The sequence below is a fragment of the Numenius arquata genome, chromosome 4, assembly GCF_964106895.1.
Source record: "Numenius arquata chromosome 4, bNumArq3.hap1.1, whole genome shotgun sequence".
Classification (NCBI taxonomy): domain Eukaryota; kingdom Metazoa; phylum Chordata; class Aves; order Charadriiformes; family Scolopacidae; genus Numenius; species Numenius arquata.
The window spans coordinates 5,831,150-5,854,234 of NC_133579.1; the positions used below are offsets into that span (position 1 = coordinate 5,831,150).

The following is a 23,085-nucleotide window of genomic DNA, read 5'->3' on the forward strand; positions in this document are numbered from 1 at the left end:
TACGTGATTATTTTCCAGTGAAATTTGGAGGGGCACAGCCTAATGCTCAGGCCACACAAACATGCATTTTTTTTTCTTTCAATTCCATTGTAAAATCATAGAATTGCCTGGGTTGGAAGGGACCGTAAAGATCATCAAGTCCAACCGTCAACCCAACACTGACACAAACCATCACTAAACCATGTCTCTAAGCACTACGTCTGCCCGGCTTTTAAATACCTCCAGGGATGGGGACTCCACCACTTCCCTGGGCAGCCCATTCCAATGCTTGACAACCCTTTCGGTGAAGAAATTGTTCCTAATATCCAATCTAGACCTCCCCTGGTGCAACTTGAGGCCATTTCCTCTTGTCCCATCCCCTGTGACTTGGGAGAAGAGACCGACCCCCCCTGGCTACACCCTCCTTTCAGGTAGCTGTAGAGAGCGAGAAGGTCTCCCCTCAGCCTCCTTTTCTCCAGGCTGAACACCCCCAGCTCCCTCAGCCGCTCCTCACGAGACTTGTTCTCCAGACCCCTCACCAGCTCCGTTGCCCTTCCCTGGACACGCTCCAGCTCCTCAAAGTCTTTTTTGTGGTAAGTGGTGTCCACTCAAGGTGGGACCTCACCAGTGCCCAGTACAGGTGGGCAATCACCTCCCGCGTCCTTCTCACCAGGCTGTATCCACACGCTCAGAGCTCCGTCAGTCTGCATTTCATCTTTATTAACGCTCTGTCTTTTGGGCCAGGCTGAATAAAACTACGCTTTCCGTGCTCAGTTCCCCTTATTTCTAACGAAAGACAGAGCGTGCGCGTACAGCACCTCCCAGAAAGTTATTTTCTTCAGTGGAAGAGCTTCCGTTGTCTCCTTTGAAATAAAGCCTTCTGGTCCTACAGCACTATGGTGAAAGGCCGTCCCGTTCCAGAGCTTCTTTGCTTGACAAAAATTCTCCCAGTATTAAGCTGGAGCACAGCCCTGGCCCTGATGAAATCCCTTTTGGCCCTCGAAAGGCAAAGATTGCATCTTCCGTGCTTGATTGGAATAAAATGTCTATATTTGTATTAATTTTTATTTGCGTTAATTTATATTTTCAAATTAAACAATTTGAGTGATTTTGATTTTTTTTTTCCTACCGTTAGTCTAGAAGATTTTACTCTGATTCACATAAAGGTTGGGATAAAGTACAGTCAGATGGCACGCATTTCTTATTTTCCAAAAAACTTTTAAGAGGGACTTTCATCTCAAACACTGAAGGTTGCTGTACGTTACAACTTCATGTGTAATCCCTGATCTTGAGACTTATTCTAATCCTGTTACTAGTGGAATTCCATGGAAACCAAAGAGTCTTAGGAATTAGTTAGAGGCTTGTGAATTCTTTAAAATGTTTTGGGGGTTTTTTGTTGTGGTTTTTTTTTGGAACAAAACAAACCAACCCACCTCAAAATACAGAAATACTCAGAGTATATGCAGGTATGAAATAATGACAAATCCCGGTATTCCCTTCCCAGATTCCCTTGGTGTTCTAATTCACAAGCGGCTGAATATGAGCCAGCAGTGTGCCCAGGTGGCCAAGAAAGCCAACGGCATCCTGGCTTGTATTAGAAATAGCGTGACCAGCAGAAGTAGGGAGGTGATTGTGCCCCTGTACTCAGCACTGGTGAGGCCACACCTGGAGCATCGTGTCCAGTTTTGGGCACCTCAATCCAAGAGAGATATCGAGGTGCTGGAGCGAGTGCAGAGGAGGGCAACAAAGCTGGTGAAGGGCCTGGAAAACAAATCATATGAAGAGCGATTGAAGGAGCTGGGACTGTTTAGTATGAGGAAGAGGAGGCTGAGGGGAGACCTCATCACTCTCTACAACTACTTGAAAGGACACTGTAGAGAGGTTGGTGCTGGTCTCTTCGCACAGGTAATTAATGACAGAACAAGAGGGAATGGCTTCAAGCTCCAGCAGGGTAGGTTTAGACCGAACATTAGGAAAGAATTTTTCACAGAAAGAGTGGTCGGGCATTGGAACAGGCTGCCCAGGGAGGGGGTTGAGTCACCATCCCTGGATGTGTTTAAGAGCCGTTTAGATGTGGTGTTGGGGGATATGGTGTAGGGGAGAACTTTGTAGAGTAGGGTAGATGGTTGGACTCGATGATCCCAAGGGTCTCTTCCAACCTGGACGATTCTATGATTCTATGATTCAGATGCAGTAATTGGGTATATGCCTAAACGCGCCCACATTTAAAGCGAGGAAATTTTGTCAAACTGAACAAGTACCTGTATTGTTTAATTGAAATTCAGTATCGGACCCAAGAAATGAGCGAATTTTAATCCTACCCTCTGTGTTAGCCAAATAAATTATTCCAACAGATGTTTCCTCTTTCCCTGTACGTGCTGGGTGATGTTTGACCTTGGCAACTGAAAAACAGGCATTAAATACCTTTTTAACCTACATCCGAGATCCACTGAGGATTACACACAGCTTGAACAATGAAAAAAGCCAGTTATTGCTAGATTACTGAAATATGTCATTAATCTTTCTTTTTTTTTTCTTTATGATATAAAAACAATAGCAATTTTATATTGGATTTTAAGTTAGTTTTGAATATTTAGAGAGAATTATGGATATCGACAGGAAGTAATTAAAAGAAAACAAATACTTAACTATTTTAAAGATACCTAATACCTTCCAGTGGGATACACGCTTATTAATTTTCCCTGAGTAGAGAAGCTGTTGAAATTTTGATGTTGTAAACTTCAAGTACAACCAGCAGTTTCTGCCCACAGTCCCGTCCCTTCCTCCTGGAATTAAATATCGGAGGAGGTTTGCGATTCAGAATTCGGTGGGAAAGTCACCTTTTGTCTCTCCAGCGTATGCTATGTAATTGTCAATATAGTATTATCTCTATATGATATAGTCAGCATTTAATAAGCGCACTTACTATAGTTATTTATAGAATATTTATTATTATTCTATGTTATATTATATTATATTATATTATATTATATTATATTATATTATATTATATTATATTGGATGAGGTTTAATAAGGCCAAGTGCCACGTCCTGCATTTCAGTCACACCAACCCCATGCAGCGCTACAGGCTTGGGGAAGAGTGGCTGGAGGTGCCCCGCAGAAAAGGACCTGGGGGTGTTGGTGGACAGCCGGCTTAACATGAGCCAGCAGTGTGCCCAGGTGGCCAAGAAGGCCACCAGCATCCTGGCCTGTATCAGGAATAGCGTGGCCAGCAGGAGTAGGGCAGTGATCATCCCCCTGTACTGGGCACTGGTGAGGCCCCACCTCGAGGGCTGCGTCCAGTTTTGGGCCCCTCACTACAGGAAAGACATTGAGGGGCTGGAGCAGGTCCAGGGAAGGGCAACGGAGCTGGTGAGGGGTCTGGAGCACAAGTCTTGTGAGGAGCGGCTGAGGGAGCTGGGGGTGTTCAGCCTGGAGAAAAGGAGGCTGAGGGGAGACCTTCTCGCTCTCTACAGCTCCCTGAAAGGAGGGTGTAGCCAGGGGGGGGTCGGTCTCTTCTCCCAAGTCACAGGGGATGGGACAAGAGGAAAAGGCCTCAAGTTGCACCAGGGGAGGTTCAGATTGAATATTAGGAACAATTTCTTCACTGAAAGGGTTGTCAAGCATTGGAACTGGCTTCCTGGCTGCCCAGGGAAGTGGTGGAGTCACCATCCCTGGAGGTATTTAAAAGCCGGGCAGACGTGGTGCCAAGGGACATGGGTTAGTGGTGGGTTTGTCAGCGTTGGGTTGATGGTTGGACTTGATGATCTTAAAGGTCCCTTCCAACCCAGGCAGTTCTGTGATTCTATGATTCCATATTGGGCTTCTGTTGATATGAATCTAACTGGCGTATAATAAATAGAATTATTAAGGCCTATTATATGAGAGTTTTGAGGGGAGGGATGATGCTGACATTGTAATGACTGTATACCCAAAACACAGCTTTTACAATCCTGTGTTTATTTCACATTACCACATTTGAGATACCTCTCAAATACCTCTTATTTGAGAGGATGGTGGAGGAATACGTTACCTCCAGGTAACCTAAATCTTGTTATCTCATTGAATATCAATTTCAGCACACAGGACCGTGTCCAGGCGGGGTTTGAATGTCTCCAGAGATGGAGACTCCACCACCTCTCTGGGCAGCCTGTTCCAGGGCTCTGCCACCCTCAAAGTGAAGAAGTTCCTCCTCATGTTTAGATGGAACTTCCTGTGTTCAAGTTTGAGCCCGATCCCTCTTGTCCTGTCCCTGGGCACCACTGAAAAAAGACTGGTCCCATCCTCCTGACACCCACCCTTTAAGTATTTATAGGCGTTGATCAGATCCCCTGAGAAAGAGTTGATAAGATCGCGGAGAGAGAGCACGCATCTCCTGGTGAGGAGATTGCCAGCTGGACCACAGGTACTCCTACGTGTCTGGATGGCCAGATACCATACAGAAATATTCTTGTCGGGACGTATGTGCCTGCTGATGGGCAAGCTGGCAGGAGCACCTTTGCTCGAATTACTCTGCTACCTCTTCCAGGAGACACGTGCTGCTTCCCACACCTTAGAAGACCAAATGCAACTCGTCAGCCAGCAGCAGGTCAAACAATCCCCAGGTCAAAAACCGATATGGGCTTGCAGGCTGTAACACGCTTTCAGGAACGTTGAAACCCAGACTGTTTGAAACCTTCTGCATAAAATACATGAATATTTAGACTCACTTAGGTCGGAAAAATCCCTTAAGATTGTTGAGTCCAACCGTAGGAGAAGGCATCTATGTGGAGGGCTGTTCGGTGCCGTTAGAGTGAGTCGCAGCCTGTAAATGGCTGCATCAGAGTCGTATCAGGAGTGAGGTACTGCTTTAGAACGGTAAAATAAACAAAAAAGCAAACTCCAATCTTTGCATATCTATTCTTCAGCTGTTCTGCGTTCATTGGTGCAGTTATCAGATAAATAAACCAGACACCCATTGTGCGGTGTTTATTTTTTTATCATAGAATCACAGAATGGTTAGAGTTGGAAGGGACCTTAAAGATCATCCAATTCCAACCCCCCTCCTCACATCTTTGTTGTCGGTACTTTCACAGGCTACTGTTGGGATAAAAACTCCAAACTTCGTAAGGTTTTTAGCCTGCTGCGTTAGCGCTGCACATTTTTTATTGTGTAACTAATTTACAAAACTATAAAAATCCCTTTTACGTACACAAAGTACGAAGCAAATTAACACAGTAAAGAAATAACGCTGCGTTTTCAGGTTTTTTAAAACAGATACCTGCATGGGAGATGTAAAAAGTAATTTGAGGTTAATATTTCGGATGTTTTCAGAGCAATCCGTTGTATTGTTGGAGCTTTTGGTGTGTTAGAAGTACCAAAAGGGAAAAAAAAATGAGGCATCAGTGCACGAAACCCTGCCCTTGGTACTGCTCTGACCATAACGAGGATGTACATATAGATACATCAGCTTTGTAATCACTGTGTACACATGTTTCAACTTGAGATCAGGAACCGATGAAAAATTCCTGGTTTTCTTAAATGTCACGTTAAAAGCAGTGCAAGGTGTAAGTTGATTTAACGCCATATTATTTCCTTATATACGCAGGTATAAAGCAGCGCATAGAACTGCCCATGGTACAGCTGTAAAAGCAACACAATCATAGAATCATAGGATGGTTTGGGTTGGAAGGGACCTTAAAGATCATCCAGTTCCAAACCTCCTGCCATGGGCAGGGACCCCTCCCACCAGACCAGGTTGCTCAAAGCCCATCCAGCCTGGCCTTGAACCCCTCCAGGGATGGGGCAGCCACAGATTCTCTGGGCAACCTGTTCCAGTGTCTCACCACCCTCACAGCAAAGAATTTCTTCCTGAGATCTAATCTAAATCTCCCCTCTTTCAGTTTAAAACCATTCCCCCTCATCCTATGGCTCCACTCCCTGATAAAGAGTCCCTCTCCGGCTCTCCTGTAGGCTCCCTTCAGATATTGGAAGGCTGCTATGAGGTCTCCCTGGAGCCTTCTCTTCTCCAGGCTGAACAACCCCAGCTCTCTCAGCCTGTCTTCATAGGGGAGGTGCTCAAGCCCTCTGATCATCTTCGTGGCCCTCCGCTGGACCCGTTCCAACAGGTCCATGTCCTTCCTGTGTTGAGGACTCCAAAGCTGGACACAGTGCTCCAGGTGGGGTCTCACAAGCGCAGAGCAGAGGGGTAGAATCACCTCCCGTGACCTGCTGGCCACACTTCTCCTGATGCAGCCCAGGATGCGGTTGGCTTTCTGGGCTGCCAGTGCGCATTGCTGGCTCTTGTTGAGCTTCTCATCCACCAACACCCCCAAGTTCAGAAGCCTCAGGGCTGCTCTTCCCAAGTTCTGAGACTGGGGCAGAAAGGGAAAAAATTAGCCAAAGAATCGAGTCAGCGTTCAAGATGTGCCCATTGATTTTTCGGGAGGAGGATTCAGCCACGTGACCTGTTACTATGGGAATGTTTGTGGTTGTAATTCAGAGGGTAACTGATAAAAAATAAGGGATCTGAAGGGCTCTTGTTTTTCTTACGATTTTTTACCTTAACATTCTGTGCAAAGCAGCTTATCCTGACTGACACAGCTCTGAGGGGACCCAGTTAATATGTCAACCTATATGTCAATATGTTACAGTCACTGAATGATAATTGAGATATACTGTGGCTGTAAACAATACATTTTCCTTCGCTAGGAAAAAAAAAAAAAAAACCACAAACAGTGAGGCTTTAAAGTCATTCAAACATGTATTTGAATCTTACCTCTTCAATCCAACCTCACTGCAACCAGAGACTGCAGAAAGGACCGACTGCATCCTTCTGTTCTCTTAATTCTGAGCAGAATTAATTGCTGCCTCAAACCCAAGATAAATCGGAGCCAGCTGTGAAATGATCCGTGTAATAGACTAATACTTTCATTCAAAAAGAGATTTGGAGCAGTGAGATCTTCCTTTCTTGGAGAGTTAATGTATTAAACTGCCACAGGAACCACTCGTTCCACGGCCACCAAAGTTGGGTGTAATCAGTTACACGGTTTGGAGTAAAATGTTTTGGAATAAAAGACTGAGTCTCATCTGATGTCATTTATATGAGGAATTGCTTCAATTGTTACTAAGATTTTGTTTCTTGTTTCTCTCTTCTTTCGTTTCTTTGGAACTTGAAAATTATCGGTATTCGATACAAACTTCTGCGGCCAAAATTGCCGTGTGTGGAAAAAGCCGGTCAGTTTTATAGGAAGAGCGCGTGTAATACCCCAGATTGTCACATTGTGTCACTTCAGATTAGTCTGCCCTCAGGTGTGGCTCTGGCAAAAGAAAAAGAGGGGGATTTCAATCGCATCAGTTGATATCCTCACAATAGATACAGGCTCTGGTTTTTTCTCATCTGCAACTTTTGGTGAGAGATTATAAATTTTGTGGAAATGTTGTGTGGTGCTGGGAAGCGTTAATGCCGACAGAAGGGCCGGAGGCTTTGGTGTGCTTCTGATGTGAAGATCTCATCTGTCTTCTCTGATCTCTCTGGTGCAGGTTGAGGAGGAGTCCGAAGTAACGGCAGAAGTAAGGGGAATTCTAAAAGCCGGAAGTTAAAGGATATGAAGATTTGGCCATTACCGGGTTATTTTTTTTCTCAAATCTAACAAAGATACTGGCATCTCTTGGGACACGTTGTCTGCGTCTTTGTAATCTCAAAACCAGACAGAAGGAAGTGTGTTGAACTTCACACCTGCCTTTTCAGAGCGTTCAGAAAAAAGACAGTGACTGGCTACTTATTTAGAATCATAGAATCATAGAATGGTTCGGGTTGGGAGGGACCTTAAAGCCCACCCAGTGCCACCCCCTGCCATGGGCAGGGACACCTCCACCAGACCAGGTTGCTCAAAGCCCCATCCAGCCTGGCCTTGAACCCCTCCAGGGATGGGGCAGCCACAGCTTCTCTGGGCAACCTGTTCCAGGGTCTCACCAAAGCATGTAAGAACACCAGCAGGTGGCAGGCCAAACTGGTTGCCTGCTTCTTAAACTTCCCGAATGAGCTGTTTTTAACCTGATTCTCACCTAGTTTGTGACGGGAATTCCTGAATTCCCGAGCTGCTGCTTCTTTCCATGTATGATGCTCTTAGCAATTAAGCAGAGCCGTGCTTACAGTCTCTCGCTTCAGGAAGAAAGGAGCTATTAGCACAAGATTTTTGACATCTGTGGTCCTAAAAAAATAATTTTCATAATTTGGATTTTTCCAAGGTCTGGTGAATAACGTGGGACGGTTAGGAAAGAAGGCACAAGAAGATTAATGATATATGGGCTTATTAATTTTTGGATTGGGTGTATCACATTCATTTTACTTCAAATTCTGCTTTAAGTAACTGGGACTTGAGTTTGGCTGCTTTGTACTGGTTTGAGTAATTAAATGAACGCTCGAGACTTCTGATATAGGAAAATTCCAAAGGTACAGATAAGGAAAGGAAAGCCCCAATTGTAAACTGCCCCTGGAATAAAACCTTTCCCAATGATGTTTCTCTGTATGAGTGTCAGCTCAGCATCTTGTGCTTGAGACCCTCTCCGAGAGGAGAAAGGAATTTTTCCTGAGTAAGGAAATCAGGGTCTGTCTTTTTACATTCACTGTTTTGTGTGTTTTGTTATTGTTTATATTTAATTGCTCTTTTCTAAAGACAATTCAAATAAATTTAACTCCTGCATGCATCCTCCCCCCCCAGCCCCGAACAACAAGACCTCGATCTTCATTAGAAAAGAAACAGGTTTCCAAAACTAAGGTAGTAAATGAGTGTTACTATAAACTTTGAGGTGCCGCTTGCTTCTGTTAAAGCTGGTGAGTGAACTGCCGTCAGAGGAAGAAAATCCAAACCAGCAAATGTGTCGCACGCTGTCGTTATTAGGTCCATTATCTCCGACCCGGATGCGTTATTCCCTGTAGAGCGCTTCACGCGGATTCCTGCAGCCCGGCGGCTCGCGGCCGCCTTAAACCGAAGCCCTACCAACACCTTCCACGGGTGAAACTGCAAGGTGGGGCTCGCGCTCTCTGCAGCTCACATTTGGGTTTAGGTATTTGATATTTATGATACCTAAAATGTACACATTTATATTTAGGTGTTTAAGACCGGATGGAAAAATCTAGAGAGAGGACAATTTTAAAGTGGGGGGGGGGAGGGGGGGAGGACAGCAAAAAAGCCTTTTTTTAGGGTTGTTAATGAAAACGTTCGTCAAAACGCTTTGTAATTCAAACTGCAGTTTTGATTAAGACAACATTTTCGGAAGCTAAACTACTTTGATCGGCAAATTTGGAAGGAGAGATGAAATTAAAACCGTTGGTCCTGGTTTTTTTTTTCAACGTTAACATTTTCCTTACAGCACACCGGAGAGGCACGGAGGGGTTCTGGTGTTCCACTGTTCAGCTCTACCTTTAGTCATTTAGAAAACACAATTAAAAATATTTTGCTATACCGTAGTATAATGCATTTGACATCACCGCAGAATATGCTGTGGTCCTACAATGAACAAACAACATGGCTTTTCAAGCAAGGAAAAAAAGGATTTAATTGGAAATTTTCAACATTTTTTGTTTGGGTTTGGAACGCCCTCCCGCTATGAAATGTTAAATTTTCTCCATGAAGCAGAAGCTCTGAATTTCAACCTATTTTGACTCTCCCCTGGCTGTGCCTCGCCTTTGATTTTCTGCTCCCAAGCTGCAGCTGGAACCAGCGGGACCTGACCAGAGCCTTTGAGCCTTAACTGGGAGGAGGGACGTTTCTGCTGGTCCCTCGGCAGCACCGACACCCACCGCACCCGCAGAGAAACCGACCTGTCAAGTGCTTGTACAGAAACGGGAACGGGAGAAAATGAACCAACTGGAAAGAAACACCACGAATGTTCGTGCTGAATTGTAGCCGTAAAACCAGAAAATAATTTGATGTGAAGGGAGCAAAGTGTACCTGGAAAAACATCGCGCTCTCTCTCTCTGGTAGAACTTCCTCTTACCTAAATCATGCTGGAAATCTGGCTCTTCCGTGACGCTGGCGTGTCTCAGATTTGAAATATACGGTGGAAGGTAAGGCAGGAAAGTCGTTCTCAGACATTTAAGCTGGGAAAGAAGAAGAAGAAACAGCTGCAGCAGCTTGTTACGGCTTTTAAAGAATGGGTTGGTACAAGAAAATAATCACTGGATCTCTGCGGTTACAGCGGAGTCGTTGTCTTCCGGTGGGAGAAAGTGTTGATGGGGCAAAGAGCAACTATCTCTAACTTGAGATCTGTTTGTTGGTTTGGGTTTTTTTTTTAATATATCTCAAGCACCTCTTGTTTGGGGACAGTGTTAGCAGCCAGGGTGGTCTCTCCAAACCCCCCTCACAAATCCCGCTGTGCAATCTCTCCAACTGCAAGCTGGATTTGTCAAAAGATGGTAACGGGGTTCCACCGCTTCTCTTCCAGCTCCTTCCGCTGGCTTTCCTCCACTGAGGCTGAACACGGTGTACGTACAATGGGAAAGTAAAATTAAAAATGCATAATTTTGTGTCATTAATGACATTAGAGTAGAGAAGAAGAGCACAGTGCTCATGATCCTCTAATTTAGGGTGGCTGGGAAGTCTCAGGCAGCTGGGACACCTACTGGGAAGTCCTCTGTCCATCATTGATCCACACACACTGCTGAGGGTCCCGAAGTCTCCTTAAAAGTCCTTTTGGGACCGCCATTTCTCGGGCAGGCAGACCCAGGACGGGCACCTCCTTGGGCTCTGGGGAAGCTGGTCCCCAACCGGCAACTGAAAGAGGAGCCCCGGGGCAACTGGGGCAGGAAAGCAAGTCGCCCCCTCCCCGCGGAGTCTGGGATCGGTTCTCCCAAATCAGGGCACGGTGCCAGCGAGGGTGTTTTCCGTACAAGTTTAAGGACGGGATCAAGAAGGGCTTGTTGGAGCCCCGGAGGCTGGCGGAGGGAATTTCAGAACGGTTTTAGGGGCAGCGGGCAGGTCCCCGCCGGGTCCTCTCCAGCCACTTGCTTTCCCGGGACTGCCAATTATCGCTGAAGATTAAGTCCTTAATTTTCTTGGCCGCAAACCCGGTAACGAATGGCTCAGACTTTTGTTTTTCTACCGCGCCCGAGGCTTGATTTATTGTGTCTCCGTTATCGCGCAATCAGGCTCCGTCCGAAATGTTTTCCTGGGCTCATTCTATACCCTCGCTATTTGTTTTGACTGTCCCTTCTCATTAATGTTACTAATTTTTAATCGCTCCCCGTTCACTTTTCAATCACCCCTCATCCCTCCCCCCGGCTCCGTGATTCCACCCCGCGTTTGGACCCACGCCTGGGGGTCCGTCCCCACCGTGGGCGCCCGGGGCAGCCACCACCCGCTCCCCCCGAGCCTCGCCCCGGAGCGGGGGGGGACCCTTCCCTGCCCCGGGAATCTCCGGGAGCCGGAGAAGCGGGGATGGAGCGGAGAGAAAGGGCTCGCTTTTAACAAACCGTGGCCGGAGCTCCCAGCCCAGCGATTGAATTCCTCTCCTCCAGCGAAAACGTTACTTTATCCTAAGAAAAACAGCGGGGACGGGGCGGGGGGGGGGGGGGGGCGGGTCCCTCCTCCCCGCTTCCCCCCGGTGCGGCGGGGCCCGGCCACGGGCCTGGGGGCGACCCCCGGGCGCTGCCGGTGCGGGGGGGGCGGGAGAGAGCGGGTGGGAGGTGATGTCGCCCCCCCCCCCCCGGTGCCCCCGACAGCTCCGTGATTAATGAGCCACCCGCTCGGGAAGGGGCGGTCGCTGCCGCCCGGGCTGGCGGGGGCTCGGGGGGGGTGGGGGGGAAGAACCCGGCGACCAGGTGCCACCCGGCCCTCGCCGCACCCACCGGTCGCCCCGGCTTATAAACGGAGCCGCGGGGCCGGGAGCGACGGGACGGGACGGGACGGAACGGGAGGGGAAGGGGCTGCGCCGGGCAGACCCGCACCGCACCGCACCGCAGGGTAAGTTCATCCCCGGCCCGGGGACCGCGGGGTGTTTTCGTTACCGGAGTTACGCGAAGGGTAAAAAAAAAAAAAAACCTTACTAAAAACGAGGCAAAATAATCGAGATTCACTACGGGATTCCCCCCCCCCCCCCCAAGGAACAACTGAAACTGCTGCGAACAACTTTTTCTGAGGTTTCCACCTATTTCTGTTGGGTTCGTGCGCTCCGCTCTGGCCTTTCCCATCTTTTCCTTCTCCGGGCTGCTTTCACCCCCCCCTTCATTTCCAGGGAATACTGGACTAAAATAACCCTGACGCTCTTTTCTTCCTAAACGAATTCCGTTTCAAAGCGACTGTGCCTTTGTAATTTCATACAAAACCACGAACGCATCTGCCTGCATCAGAAACGCTGCAAGAGAAATGCTTTAGAAATAAGATAAATACTTTTATTTCCTTTCCCGCCCCCATTTCCAGGTCTCTGTGCCCCAAGCAGCGAGCAAAAAAAATATTCCAGTTATCCTTAAAAAGCCCCAAACTCCTTTCTTGTCAAATTTTAAAGGCCACAACGTGGAAACCGACTGTTGCCCAAAGGCATTTTATTTATATAGTTTTCAGCAACGATTTTTTGGAGGGTGAAATTTGCGTGATTCCTGGCTTTACAGAGAGAGCAGCAGCCGGAGCGGGCACCCCGGTGGCACCAGTGTGACCAGTGACCCTGCCCCATCCTAAACCCAGGAGCCACCGTGTTCCGGCTACACACCTGGACACACCTGGAGTGGATCCCGGGTTTCCGTGTCCTGGACTTTCCCGGGCCGTTAGGTATCGCTGCATGGGAAAATCTAATACTCCATGGGAAAATCTAATGGGGAAGAAACTAACTGAGAGTGAAATCTCTCATCTCCACAGCTGAACTTTTGCCTTTTTTTTTTTTTTCCCCCTTTTTCCTGCAGGCCCGGACTAATCCGATGTCGAGGTGAAGCTCCTCGAAACAGAAAGTTCTGCATCCAGGGGCGCCCGAGGAAATGAGGATTTTAGGTACGTGCGTCTCTATTTGCTGTATTTCACACACGGTCATTCTAGCGCTAAATTTGGTTAAATGCCAACACAGCAAACACAAAACCGCCTGTAAACCGGCCCCGTCCCGCGTTCCAGCAGAGGAGCGGGTATTCATACTCACCCAGTCTGTCTCCATCCTCGGGTAATTCCCACTTTTCCAGTAATCGGGGAAGAATCCCTCCTTTCGGTGGGATTTCGATGGGGAAACGAGCAATCCTGCTGACAAACCTGAAACGACAGACTGTATTTGACGATCGTACAGACAAGTGGCAATAGAGATGATTTTTTTTTTGGCCACTAAAATGGGTCTAGATCTGACGCTGATTTAACACGGTGAGAAAACACCAAGAAAAAAAGCACATGGGACCTTTTTTTTTTATTCTAAGTTAGACAAAATAGCCAATTTAAGGACCGTTTTTCAGCTCTCACTCCAGAGAAGTTCATGTAGACTTTGATGTGAGTTTTATTTTATACAGGTCATAATTATCGCAATATAAAAGAATAATGAGGTTTTGTTTTTTTTTTCCTTTGGTTGTATTATAATTGTAATTATAATGCACACAGAGTATTTCACAAATAATTTCAGTCTAAACTGTATTTAAGAGAACATTACCTGATAAAACTGTCGGATTAACAGGAATTTAATAATTCTTAACACAATAAAATGCCAAAAAATAACGCCTTCTAAATACAATCAATTTAGAACATTGCAAAAAAAAGATTGTTTCGAAGTATTTCCTCTTTTCTGCTATAAATCTTCATGGTCTTGGGGTTTTTTTGCCGTTACCAGCCGCGGTCACACAGGGCCATCAGTGGCACTTCAGCAGGGGGCTGAAACGCTTTGGCGTGGCTTAAATTTTTGCAAATGTAGATCTTCAGTCATTCACGTGCATCGATCTTATTTGAATTTTTTAAATAACACCGTAATTGAACGCAATTGAAAGTTTTAATAACTCCTTCTTGCCCTTGCTGTCCAGCTGGGCCACCACGGAAGCTGCTGCTCCCCACGCGTGAAAGCCGGGATCTGTCGGAGTCGCCTGGAAGAGCCCCTTGACTGAGGACAACAGGAGCAGGTATTATTTTAGCACTTTGGGGAATATTGATTGAATTGCATTTTGCTGTGGAATTAAATGAGTTAAAGGGCTGTGGGTTTTATTCCAGGCAGAGCTGACCATCTTTTCTGAGAGTTGGGGAAACGACTTTGCCGTCATTATTTTCAGCTTCGCTCAAAAGGAGCGTTTCGCTGTTGTTTTTAAAGGGTGCTTTTGCCCCCCAATGGCCAAAATCCGGTTTACAAGATGCTTTGAAGGTTTGAAAAAAGTAGAAGCTACAGGATAAGCACGGAAATTCCTGAGTAGGGTTAGGAGTGGGAGGACTGAAGTCGGTTCCTGATCCTTTCAAATAGTGGCCAAAGCTTTTTCCTTCAAAAACCCAGTACCGTGCTCCGTGGCTCCATTCACCGCTGCATCTGACAATGGTGTTTTTCTTTCCATAATCCACGGGGCACCGATCACTTGAAAGACCGTCAATAAAATGATGGCAAGCAAATAGAAAATATGCACACAGTCCCACATGCCAAATTATACAAATAATGTGTTTTAAAAAAAATAAAAAATAAATATCACATTTAGCCTTATTTTCAGTTGGTTGTAAACGGAAAGTGCTCTGGCAGCGCTGCTCAGCTCTTTCGCAGAAGAGCCGGGTGATCTTTGGGGCTACAAGTGATTCAAAGAAAGTGCTCTTGTGTGTGACACTGTCCCAAAGAAATGAATCTTTACGAAGAGCTTAACTCCTGTGTGTGATACCAGATCTATGAGCAGGGAGCGGGAACGCTGCGCAACGGCACCTGGCTTTTCCTGGCAGGGGCAGCACTTGCATTTCGGATAATCTTTGTCTTTAGAAGGCGTTGGCTTCAGCACAGCCTGAAGGCAGCCACCTGTAGAGATGCTCTTGTTGGTTGCAGGACCTTCCCTGCTGGGGACGTCACCGATGGACTGTGGACACTTGGCTGAGAGCGGCGAGGAGGTCCCCGGCCTGGAGCCAGATTCCCTGCTGCCTTCTGCTGCTGGTGGCAATTCCTGCCCGCCCCCGGTGGCTGCGCCCAGGGCTGGGGCATCTCCCGGCCGACCCGCTGCCGCCAACGCCGCTCGAGAGCGCAGCCGGGTTCAGACCCTGCGACATGCCTTCCTCGAGCTGCAGAAGACTCTCCCCTCTGTGCCACCCGACACCAAGCTCTCCAAGCTGGATGTGCTCCTCCTGGCCACCACCTACATCGCACACCTCACCCGCAGCCTTCAGGATGAGGAGGAGGCACCGGGAGAGGGGTTGGGTACCCTCCGAGGGGATGGATACCTCCACCCTGTCAAGGTAGGACAGCTGAGGAGCAGCGACCACCTTCTCTCAGTGAAGAAGTAAATAGGTGTTCAAGATACTTAGATGATTCAGGTAGATATTTTGGGTCCAGAGGAGGACCATGAAGATGCTTAGAGGGCTGGAGCACCTCTGCTATGAGGACAGGCTGAGAGAGTTGGGGTTCTTCAGCCTGGAGAAGAGAAGGCTCCAGGGAGACCTTAGAGCCCCTTCCAGTCCCTAAAGGGGGCTACAGGAGAGATGGGGAGGGACTCTTTAGATTCTTTATCAGGGAGTGGAGCCATAGTATGAGGGGTAATGGTTTTAAACTGAAAGAGGGGAGATTTAGATGAGATACTAGAAAGAAATTCTTTCCTGTGAGGGTGCTGAGGCCCTGGAACAGGTTGCCCAGAGAAGCTGTGGATGCCCCATCCCTGGAGAGGTTCAAGGCCAGGCTGGATGGGGCTTTGAGCAACCTGGTCTGGTGGGAGGTGTCCCGGCCCATGGCAGGGGGGTTGGAACTGGATGATCTTTAAAGGTCCCTTCCAACCCAAACCATTCTACGATTCTATGAAACAAAAGATCTCAAGCTTATTTACCTTGCCAGAGTTAATACATGAAAAGACTGCCCAGAGTAACCATTCCACCTGCGTGCTAGGGCCCTGATGGAAATGTCCTGGAGCTTTGTCCCTCCAGCTTCAGGGACTTTGCACAAAAATATCAAATATAACGTAGGTCCAAACCTAGTGGGACTTGGTTCCTTGGCAGTGAAGGTGGAGGGCAGCACCAGAGGGGCACCAGCACCTCCTCAGTCTCCATGTGGAAGCCTTGGTGATCTTCCATCCAAACCAGCCAAACCAGCCGTAGATGTGTGGCTGAGGTGATGTGCTGTCCTACAGCGGCAACACCAGCCACGGCTGGGCCTGCTTGGGTTCTTCTGCTGAGGCAGCCAAGGTACGGGAGGGGACATTAATTACTGGCCACGCGTTCATTCCTTCTGGGAAAGTGCTTTTCTGATGCACTGATTTAGTCAAGTTGGTCTATGCTGTTGTTGCTCTTCCCTTCGTTAAAAAGTAAATCACGGCGATGCAGAGGGGATGTGGAGGGGGAGCTGGAGAGGACCTGGGGCTGGGAGCGGTTCTCAGACGGGTTGCTCACTGACTGACGGGACTCAAATCCCGCCGGGTATTTTCTTTGGCTCAGGGAACGAGTTAGAGCTCTGGGGTTTTTTCTTTTTTTTGTTTGGGTTTGTTTTTTTTTTTTTCCTTAAGAGTCTGATGAATTCAGAATTATTTTAATTAAGATTAATTTCTGAAATAATCTCCAGTTCCTGTAAAGTGGCTAATTCACAGAGAGTTTCTTGTTCACAGTGTTGGTTGCTGTAAAAAGCATGATGTAGTCGTAGGCTTCTGAAGCCATTCAAATGATTAGCAGGCTCATTAAGAAAGCAAAACCTTTGTATCAATTAGAAGATGGCTCTAATTTAAGAAAAAAAATATTGTGATGAATTTCAAAAGAAGTTTGGAGCAGCTTCTGTTAGTTCCCTTGGTCAGAGTGAAAGGACACGGGTCTCTTATGGTACTTTTTATCAGCTGCCAACTCTTGCTGGCAGAAAAATACTTTAAAATAGTTATTACAGCAGTTAAATGATCCAGACACACATTTCCCGGGCTACTGGAACAGCAATACTGGATTCATCTAGCAGTTGTTTTTTTTATAATCTTATTTATGTGCCATTTGCCTGTATTTAGTTTTGTAAAGATTTTCTGAGTCTAACCGATCTTTCTAATATTCCCGGTAGTAAATTAATTTTTTACTTGGGAGTAGAACGAGTGTGTCACAGATAAATCATAGCACGTGTTTCAAAAAACCCCCAAAGTGCAGGATATGAGAGAAGCAGTACAGATAAGGACTTTAACTACACTCATAGATCAAGCACAGTAAATACAAATGGTGAGGACAGTCAAATATCCACGTGCAGCTGTGTGTACAGCGAACAAAAAAATACGGTTAATGACTTTAAACTCAGATGTCTTATTGGGAAGGAATTTATAACACCACACTTGAAATAAAAATATCAAATGAGATTGGATGGTTTTTCCAAGTACGAATATGCTGCTGCTTTATGTCTTTAAATAGAAGAGCTGAGATTTAACTGCAATATTAAGCTCTTTTAGTTTTTAGACCTCTCTTTCGTTACCCAGCTTGTTCCCAAAAGTGTATTTAAAAAGAGTTGTATTCTTTTGGAACAAGGTGCTGGCTGCATTGCATCCGATGTGTATGACGTTGTCTTTTCAAACATCCAGCCCTCCAGTAATGAACTCAGCACATCAAACCGGAGCTGAAGGCTTTCCCCCCAAGGGAAGGGCACCCAGCTGCGGGCACCCTGCAGCCACCCCAGGGCTCTTTGCGGGAACTGACTCACTCAGGTTCAGAAAGTGGAGCTACAAGAATAAATATTTACCCCAGGCTGAGGTTCCCTTACCTGGCTTCCAACAAATGACAAAACGGGAACTTTGTGGCAATAGCAACCGCCTTCCTATTTTCTGGTATTGTGACTCCAGCGGCGTTTAAAGCTTTGCCGAGAGCTGCTTTCAGGCTGCGAAGGTGCCGTATGTCTCAACGTGTCCTCTCTCCTCTCTTATAGAAGTGGCCGATGCGTTCCAGGTTATACATCGGAGCTACGGGGCAGTTCTTGACTCACTCGGTGCAAGGAGACGGCGCCAACCAAGGAGAAACATCAACAACTTCCCAAATCTAATCTCCCTCCTCGCTTTAAAAAAAAAAAAAAAAGTTATTTATTACACCTTATATCTATTTAAGTTAAAAACTAATATCTACAGACAAACTATAATTGTTGTGTTGCATGTTACGGGGTCTAAAATGTGTTTGTTACCCCCAAAAAACCCCCTCGTCTGCTGAAGACACCGCGGTTCCTTTCTCCTGTCTTTCAGCAGGTTCATGCATTCCAGCAAATGACCCCGAAGAGTTGGCTTGGTCACGGCACGTTTTTCACTTAAATATCCACAGTTAAGCAAGAAAAGCTGAAACTAAATGCACAAATGCCATCTGATGTCCCTGTTCTGTAAAACACTGTCCTTCCCGTATAGCTTCTTACGGCTGAGGTAAACGTTTCATTAAATATTATTCAGTGGACGTTATGTATTTATTGAGTTGCAAAATGTTTCTCATTGAACAGGACCGATAGTTTCTAATAGTAGTATTCTGCATTTATAGTAACTTCTCTCTGAAGACTTCACAGTTTAATTTTTAAAATGGCATTTAGGAAAAAGGAAAACAAAAATACGAGCAAGAACAACCTTTATATATATACAAAAAAATCATTTTATTGTGTTCAGTCTTGAGTCAAACTTGCGATGTCTTTCAGAGGTACTGAGCACGTCATCGCACATTTAATATATATATATTTATTTTAGGCATGTATTCCTTATTTACAATTGTACTGGTTTAATAAAAGATGATAATTATATAGCCAGAGCACCATTCAACACACGAGCTACTGCATTTTGTGAAAAAAATGCATACAAAAGGGCAGACAAGTATCTACTCATAAATAAGAGTTGGACTTTAAAGAACTGTACTTAATTTTCCATAGGAGTAAAAAGGGGTGAGCACAACCTCTTATTCTTGGGACAGCTATTTGTATGCAGAGATATTAATGAGGAGATGCGAAGGTGATGATAGTTAATTAAGTTGCAAGAGAGAGAACAGCGAGGGTTTCCAGGAGTACTTTGCTGTACAAGATGAGGGAATAAAACAGGTTACACATTAGACTGATAAAACACCAAGTAGCAGCATAGAAGCACAGAAAATTCAGACTAGTTTTGTACATAACTGAGATGTAAATGAATGGCATCAGGGGAAAAAGGGCCAGCGAAAATAAGCCAGATGTCAGTGTCAAACCTTGAGCTGCTTCTGTGCAGGAGCCGTCTGATAATAGAAATAAACCACATATGAATCACGCAGCCGAAATGGCACGGAGAAAACACAAAAGGCAGCGATGGTTTGCATCAGCTGCATGCTCTTACCTAGCACTGAGGTGCTGGTCACTTCACAGGCACTGAAATAATACACCTGGAAGGGACAGAAGGCAAGAGAGAGGGATAAAAAGAAGAAAAAAAAAAAGAAAAAAGGAAAATAAAGAAAAACCAAAAAAGAAGAAAAAAGGAAAATAAACAAAAACAAAAAAGGAAAAAAGAAAAAAGGAAAAGAGGAAAAAATAAACAAGGAAAAAAATAAAAATAAAAATGGGACAAATGGAAAAAAAAAATAAAAGGAAAATGTAAAAAACACCCCCCAAGTTTTAAAAGGCTTCTTCTATTAAATGCAATTGAAACGTTCTGACTGTTTAATCATGAAGTAAGCATGAAAACTGGATAGGAATAAGGGCTAGAAACATGGAAAGTCATGAATGGATGGCACAGAGAAAACAGCTCTACTCAGACTTTTACTACAATAAAGGTGGAGTATTTACAGCAGCAAAGACAGGAGCTACTTTGTACCCAAAATGCTGGTATAAATTGTGGCCACAATGCAAATACCTTCACAGCATTTTATAGACGTGTTAAAGGCCAGTAAGAATATGCAGAGTAACAACAGCAGTTTTTAATGTGAGGAGAACTCCCAATATTTATGAGTCAGGATTTTTTTTTTTTTTTCCCTGAGACCCGTTATTCTGCATCAGCTGCAAATGTTTATGCCTTTTCTTCCAGAGCCTGGACCCCAGGTTTGGCAACACACTTCCTCTGACCAGTAAAAGAGCTCGTCTTCCAGAAATTTACAGCAGGATCAAAACAGATCCTCTGAACCCCTTTGCTTCAAACCTGATGTTTCGATGGAACGTTGCATTTCTTAGGAACAGTTTGTATCTTGTATACCGAAATGTAACAGCTTGGCATTTGGCACTGAAAATATGCATGCGTTTAGGAATAAAATTCTACAACGTTCACACATTGCTATCAAAAGGAACCATTTTTCATGGAGTAACTTAAAGGTTATCTTTGCAAATCTCAAGCTATTGTCATCACAGCTTTTCCTTCGGAGTGATGGGATGGTGAATGGCGATAAGCAAATCACAGAATCACAGAATGATCTGGGGTTGGAAGGGACCTCTGGAGATCATCCAGTCCAACCCCCTGCCAGAGCAGGTCCACCCAGAGCAGGTCCCACAGGAATGTGTCCAAGCAGCTTTTGAATGTCTCCAAAGACGGAGACTCCACCACCTCTCTGGGCAGCCTCTTCCAGGGCTCTGCCACCCTCACAGCAAAGAAGTTCCTCCTCATGTTTAGATGGAACTTCTTATAGTCAAGTTTGTGCCTGTTTCCTCTTGTCCTGTCCCTGGGCACCACTGGAAAAAGACTGGCCCCATCCTCCTGACACCCACCCTTTAAGTATTTCTAGGTGTTGATCAGATCCCCCCTCAGTCTTCTCTTCTCCAGACTAAAAAGACCCAAGTCCCTCAGCCTTTCCTCATCAGAGAGATGCTCCAGGCCCCTCATCATCTTCATAGCCCTCTGCTGTGCCCTCTCCAGCAGTTCCCTGTCCTTCTTCAACTGGGGAGCCCAGAACTGGACACAGGGCTCCAGATGGGGCCTCCCCAGGGCAGAGCAGAGGGGGAGGATGACCTCCCTCGACCTGCTGGCCACACTCTTCCTGATGCACCCCAGGATGCCATTGGCCCTCTTGGCCCAAATAACCTGCCTATGCAGGGTCCTGCTGCATACACGTCTTTTTTTTTTTTTCCTCAGATGCACTCAGCTGCAACTACGACACTGTGCCCTCCAGCCATGTATTGCTTTCTCTGAACACATAACCCTGCCAATCACTACTTTTTTCCCTCAGAGACCTTTAGCACAAAGTATTTATTGTGCTTGTGCAAAGAAGGACAACACCAGAAAGATGAATTTTCCGTGGGCTTTGACTTCTAAGAGACTGACTACTCGGTGAGAATGGAAGCATGTTAAGGTTGAAAACAGTGGGGTTTATTAAGAATATTGTTGTACATAAACTTAACAACAACAAAGTGGCCGTGCTTCCATCTCAGGTAAGTCTTGTTTACTTTCTTAACCCACCTGCAATAAATTCTTCACTTTTCTGACTGAAACCGCCCCCAAACACAGACTGCCGCGGTGGCCGCCAGCCCCCCAGGACGCGGCCGGGCACCGGGGTGTGGAGCAGGAGCCAGGCCGCCCCCGGGCCCGCCGCTCTCCTCAGCGGCCGCAGCACACCCGCCCCTTCCGCCCTCCGATTTTTACACCAACGAGCCACTGCGGATTTTCCCCTCCCTAAACCAGACAAGCTCCTGCCCGAGCTCGGCCCAAGACGCCGCTCTGACAGGATTCCCGCGGCCGTCGGACCCAATGGCCCGGCACCGGAGCTGGCACCGGAGCCCGCCCCGCCCGTGCGCATGCGCGCCCAGGGCAGGCACCGCCCCGCCGCAAAGCGCCGCTGTGCCGCGCGGACTATTTAAGGGGATCCCTCCGCCTCCGTCGTTCCTTGCGCGCGGCCCTGAGGAGCGGGAGGGTGTCGGTGCGGCGGGGGAAGGGCGCGGGGACGTGGCCTGTGTGGTACCGGCCTGCGGGGGGGCTCCCACCGAGGCGAGGGACGGCCGAGCGGCCCCGGGGTGTCTCCGTGCCTCCGGTCTCGGAGTCTAACCCCGCTGCGGCGGGGCGGCCGTGCGCAGGGTCCTCCGGCAGGGCCAGGCCGCGGGCTCGGTTCCCTTCCCGGGGGCGTGGGGAGCGGCCGGACCGCCCGGGCCCCGACCTGCCGCCGCCTGGGAGCAGCCGCTCCGCTCGTCGGGGCGAGCACATGGCGCTCCGGACAGCAGCAGAGCGATTCCCGATGCTGGCTTTCGGGAGGAATTGGAAACGTCCCCTCCTGTTCAATGTAAGAAATCCAGTTCGTGGCGTTCCAAGCGATGTATATAACGTCAGTAACCGAAGGGATGGTGTGCTGGCGCTGTTTTCTGAAGCGTAAGCCTTCACTTGAAAGATTGTAAAGAGTCAACGCGGTTGTAGCCACGTCCCGGTTTGGGTTGCCACGCACGGTGGCTGCGTGCCAACAACGGGCTGAGCCCGGACGCTGGAGCTGATCAGCCGGAGCTGACACTTGCTGGCCACGCAGGCTTTCAGGGACCTGCCTGTGTCTTGGGAGACGAGGATGGACCTAATTAGTACGTGCCACTGGTGGTGGTTACTTTGAGTTATCTCTTGGTTCATCAAGTCTTCAAAGGAGTGACAGCTTGGCCATCCAAAGGGACTTGGGTTTGCTGATACATCACTTTCATCAGCAAATGGCATGTCCTCATTCTAAAGATAAATTACCTTTTGTTTTTTTTCCCTTGAGGAATTTGGCAAGTGGTGTATGGTGACCTTGATCGTGCCCCTTTTGGGTCGTCGGCATGGATCCAGGGTAGTGGTTGTGGCAGGGACAGGACCCGTGAGGGTCTTGGCCGTCTCCGTGGCCATGCTCTCCTGCCAGGACCACGGGGCCAGTGCTGACCTTAACCCAACCCACAGGAAAAATTGTCACCGGGTTCCCCGGAGCACAGCACGTGAATGAGAGTTAAAGGCTGTAGCCTGCTGTGGTACTCCTCTCCCCAGCGATGGCCGTTCGTTAGGACCAGCATAATAGTCCTGCAATTAGTCATTTTTTGTCCTGAAGCTTGCTTTGGGTAGAAGGGTCATGTCTCTGTTTAACCTTGGTCTCCAGTGATGCTGCCCTTAGTTTTCTCCCCAGGTAATGAGGTTGCCC

At 47.1% G+C, this 23,085-nt stretch overlaps 1 protein-coding gene across 1 annotated transcript; it reads left to right on the plus strand.

The window, feature by feature from the left end:
* The first annotated feature begins 14,937 nt into the window (after positions 1–14,937).
* TCF24 (transcription factor 24) lies at positions 14,938–18,073 on the plus strand. Its single transcript, XM_074146576.1, has 2 exons — positions 14,938–15,330; positions 17,960–18,073. The coding sequence occupies exons 1-2, from the start codon at positions 14,953–14,955 to the stop codon at positions 18,071–18,073; spliced, it is 492 nt and encodes a 163-aa protein (XP_074002677.1). The 5' UTR covers positions 14,938–14,952.
* Positions 18,074–23,085: the final 5,012 nt, after the last annotated feature.